The sequence below is a fragment of the Phoenix dactylifera genome, unplaced genomic scaffold (assembly GCF_009389715.1).
Source record: "Phoenix dactylifera cultivar Barhee BC4 unplaced genomic scaffold, palm_55x_up_171113_PBpolish2nd_filt_p 000405F, whole genome shotgun sequence".
NCBI classification, from domain to species: domain Eukaryota; kingdom Viridiplantae; phylum Streptophyta; class Magnoliopsida; order Arecales; family Arecaceae; genus Phoenix; species Phoenix dactylifera.
The window spans coordinates 343,395-348,234 of NW_024067847.1; the positions used below are offsets into that span (position 1 = coordinate 343,395).

General features: G+C 40.9%; 1 protein-coding gene across 1 annotated transcript; it reads left to right on the top strand.

The window, feature by feature from the left end:
* Positions 1-2,145: 2,145 nt before the first annotated feature.
* LOC120105961 (glucan endo-1,3-beta-glucosidase-like) lies at positions 2,146-4,432 on the top strand. Its single transcript, XM_039118753.1, has 2 exons — positions 2,146-2,301; positions 3,316-4,432. The coding sequence occupies exons 1-2, from the start codon at positions 2,229-2,231 to the stop codon at positions 4,263-4,265; spliced, it is 1,023 nt and encodes a 340-aa protein (XP_038974681.1). The 5' UTR covers positions 2,146-2,228; the 3' UTR covers positions 4,266-4,432.
* The last annotated feature ends 408 nt before the right edge of the window (positions 4,433-4,840 follow it).

Here is a 4,840-nt window from a genome sequence, read left to right on the forward strand (position 1 = left end):
ATCATAGGCCAAAGGGCATGGTTCGTGGTCTAGTTTGCCCTTATATAACATGTGGGATCATGAGGACAAATCGCTAAATAGTGGATCGTGGTGGATGAGAAGCTACAGAAATTAGTGGTTGTATTCTAGTTATTTAGTAATTAGTATAAATATTTGATTATACTCTCTACTAAGGGACTCTTCGAGAATCAATCTAATGAATATTTATCTTTTATCTTAGCTTTAATCTATATTTTATTGAAAAAGCGTAACTTAGCGTTTTGCCACAGTCGTCTAACACTACACCCCCATCGTAGCCGAGTGCTATACCTCTATTGGAATCCAGAACTACCGTAGCCCAGCACTAGTACACCCTTCTATTATAGGCTAGTGCTATACTTCCTTATCCATCTTCAAATGGTGGTATAATAGTAGCAAAAGTCCTTAAAGGTTAAGAAATATGAACAGACACCACATGCAAGCTCTCTCCTCTCTTACTCTCTTCTATTCTCTCTTTCTCTTGTTTATTTGGAGCTTTTATTGTTGTCCGTTGTGCCCTATCACTGGGCTCGCCGTGGCCACAGAAAAGCCTTGCCGAAGCCAAGGACCAGTGCCTCCACCCTCACCGACCTTACCCTTCGTTGGACTGCCCTCATCGGTCGGGATCTCATGGTGAGATCATCGGACTTAAATTGGTAAGACATCCTCAGTTTTTGAATCTTCAGCACTATTTCTTCTTTCTCAGATCATCGTGGACTAGGGGACACAGGCCCATTGGGGCTAACCACATGTCGATCATGGTGCTTATAATTATATTTGCGTGGATTTGGATCCTTAATTTGGCGAGGACGTTAGGGCTTAAAAGGAGGAGTATGCGACGTTTCATGCAGGTATATATTTAGTCCCACATTAGATATCTACTTAGTAGATCTTGGGTACTTATTAGAATCAAAAAATCCAAATAGTATTTTATAGTTGGTCTTTTTGGATAAGGTTCTGAATTTTTATAGAGTCTCGCTATTGGGTTGGCTCGACCTACTCGACTGAGTCGGGGTTGAGTCAGGGTTTAGTTAAGTGCAGGGCTATTACAACAACAATCTCTCTTGAATCATGAATGGTTCCCGAACACTTGTATTTTTAATTTTAACCTGAAATTGTGCGGGAAAAACTTGAGCAACATTCCCCAATGGTAGGTGCTGAATTTGCTTGAACGAAATGATGTCACATGAGCTTTTGATCACACTTTGGTCATTCTCCGCCATCTAGATGGAATATGGTTTGGAAAATTTCATCCCGAGGATCATATCCGTGTGTCATTGTCATGTTGAAGGCAATCTTATCACCATCACCAGTTGCTTAGCAAGCAAATTTCCAAATTCTGAAGTTGAAAAATCAGCTTCACCCTTGAAAAGTATTTCAGCTAATGTCCACCTGGGGCTGCTGCATTAATAGTTTATTGCACGCGTATAAACAACCGGTCAAGCAAGGTTTGTGGAAGAAAAATTCAATGTATAATGAACTTACGTGCTTGTCTAGCTATGTTCCGCATTCAATCTATATCCTTAGAAAACGACTAAATGCCTACGCCTACTTTCACACCAAGCTAGGTTTATACTCCACAAAGTACTAGCCCACAAATCCCTCTCCCACACTCGTTTTACGTGGGAATTTGGTTGTATGCAACTTCGGAACCTGAATTGTGTCCATTTTTTCTACATGCATTTCCATCAAGCTACTTAATTTGAGATTTTTATAAGTTGCACAAGTATTGTAAATTTTGAATTTTGGATTATTTGTGATCCTAGGTATGAATTTGGTCTAGTGAATTGTATCCGTCCAGCATGTGGAGCATCAACGAGATAACATAAGGATGCAGTAGGGGACAAAGGATCATTTAATTTGGTCCTCAAATAAAACAAACTTAAAATCTTGGATCCATGAAACAAGGAAAAAAATGTGTGAATATGAAAGATAAGTAGGACAATTCCACACGAAATATGAGATGGTTCCCAAGAGAAATCTAGGGCTCAACAGAACCAGCCATTGAAGGTGGACAGATTGGTGGTGGACCTTGACCCAATCGCCGCATACCATGATGACACGATCACGCCAGTCCTATCCGGGAACAAAATTTCCAGGAGGACGTAGACCAAAGGCAGTAGATCTTGTCCCATAACCTCTATATAAGGAGGTGAAGAATACATGTATCAAGTCATTCTACACATAGATCTCCATTAGAACTATTCTCCATGGCAAACCGAAGCAATGGTTCCAGGGCTGCCATTGCGTTACTTCTTGGACTCCTCATAGCAATCCCAACAAGTACTCTCTCTCTCTCTCTCTCTCTCTCTCTCTCTCTCTCTCTCTCTCTCTCGTGCGTGTGTGTGTTTGTGTGGGTGTGTCTGTGATCCCAAACTTTGCAGTTTGACCGTTAATCAAAACAAATGGACAGTCCATAATATATTGTGGAAATTCGAGATCGATGCCTCATAGCACAATTTATTGGTTGTGTCTCACGAGCAGGTACCATTGTGGAGCAACTAGCCTTAGCTCATCACTTGGTTGGCATCCCTCTATAGTGGTGAGAGATCTAGGGTTCGGACCTTGGTAGCTCGTTCCATCATCCTAAGGAGATGTTCGATCTTGGCCGAGCTTAAGACATTTTCTCTCCTACATATTCAGATATGGCTCATGAGACGCCTAAATTAACCGATTTATTAGTTGAGAACCTATACTTACTTTTGCACGGTGCACGAGATCGTCTTCTTTATTAATTGTGGCTCAAAACACAGCTTAAATTTTTTTTGATGTTTTGATTAAATAAACTTGAACATGAAGTTGAAGTTGTCAACTAAGCCTCCAAAATGGTTAGGCCTAGTCTTTTGCATACTACTTCCGTTAGTCCAGTCTATGTTTGAAAAGTAGAAAGAAATTAAGGATTGGGTGGGTAAGGGGTGGTATAGACCTGGAAGTCCAGCTTGGACCAGCTCCGGTGTCCGAGACCTGGACCAAGCCATCGGTCCTACTCACCTCTTGCCTCCTGCTAGGCATATTTGTGGTTGTCGTTCTCATAGCTGTCTACTTTTTTGTCACTTTGCTTGGGTTTCATAAGAAATCTAAGCGTGCGATCTTTTTTTAAATGAAAACTGGGAAAGAGTACAGTGAAGTCCACTGAAAAAAATGCATCGGTCATTGAATAAGAATAGTGACTATTTTTTCTAATTTTCTTTTGGCCTAGACCACACCTTGGGCTCCCTCTGAGCAGTTGCTCTTAAAATTCTAGTCTTCTTTGCGTTCCAAACACATAAGCAAGAATTCTAACTTGTATTATTTCAGGGGTGACATCCATTGGCGTGTGTTATGGAATGCAAGGAAACAATCTGCCTCAACCAAGTACTGTAGTGAATCTGTACAAGTCTAATAATATCAAGGCAATGAGGCTTTACGATCCAAACCAAGCTGCTCTCCAGGCCCTCAAGGGTTCCAACATCCAGCTCATCCTAGATGTCCCAAACAGTTCTCTACAATCATTAGCTTCTAGCGCTTCAGCAGCCAGTAATTGGGTCCAGACAAATGTGAAGGCCTATTCTTCTGGTGTTTCATTTAAATACATTGCAGTTGGCAATGAAGTGATTCCTGGAAATCTAGCCCAGTACGTGCTCCCTGCCATGAGAAACATCTATTCAGCTCTTTCCTCAGCCGGTCTGCAAAACCAAATCAAAGTCTCAACTTCAGTCGCCACTTCAGTCCTCGGCGGGAACTCATCTCCTCCCTCATCTGGGTTTTTCGCTTCTGATGCACTGACATACTTGAGCCCAATAGTTAAATTTTTGGCTAGCAATGGAGCCCCACTCCTGGTAAATGTATACCCCTACTTCAGTTATGTGGGTAACCCGACCCAGATCAAGCTTGACTATGCTTTGTTTACTTCCCCGGGGACCGTCGTGACAGATGGACAATATAAATATCAGAACCTCTTTGATGCCATAGTTGATGCAGTTTATGCAGCATTGGAGAAGGCAGGAGGGTCTAATGTGGTGATCGTGGTATCGGAGAGCGGTTGGCCATCAGCTGGTGGTACTGCAGCAACCATCAGCAATGCAAAAACATATAATCAGAATTTGATCAATCATGTTGGTCAAGGGACTCCAAGGAGATCTGGAAAGGCTTTAGAGACTTACATATTTGAGATGTTCAATGAGAATGAGAAATCAGCAGGAGTGGAACAAAACTTTGGACTGTTTTACCCAAATACGAATCCAGTCTACTCAATCAACTTCACTTGAAATGCCAAAGGCCATGAATAAATAGTAATATCTAGAATAAACCATTGGAAACAATGGAGTGTGGTTTTCCATGACTATGAATTGGGAGAATACATGTTGTAATAAAGTTCATCTTTCCTGGAAGGTTTCACATGAATAAATTTATCCTCATATGACATTATTTGAAATCGTATAGTATATTGAAGTGTTTGGGATATTTTTTAGGAGCTTGTCATTTTTTATTTTCTTTTTCATAGGAATGAAGGAGTAGATGCCACTAATACAAATTTGTGAGGATTCAAACTCCAACATTGAAATATCTCCTACTGCACCATCGAGACTTTGCTCAGATTGCATCACCCCTTGCCACTTGAGGAAGAGGAGAGGGAATCGATTCTGACAAGCCTCAGGCCTCAAGAGGTGATATGGTATAGGAAAGAAGATGGAGATTAAGCCCTCCTCATCTTTTAAAATAAAAGAAAAGAAAAAGAACGGAATAAATCTTTCACAGCCCAATGTTCCTACAATCAAATACCATTATGGAGATCCCACTTAACCATGATACATTTGTTTGTCCATAATATATCATAGGCTAT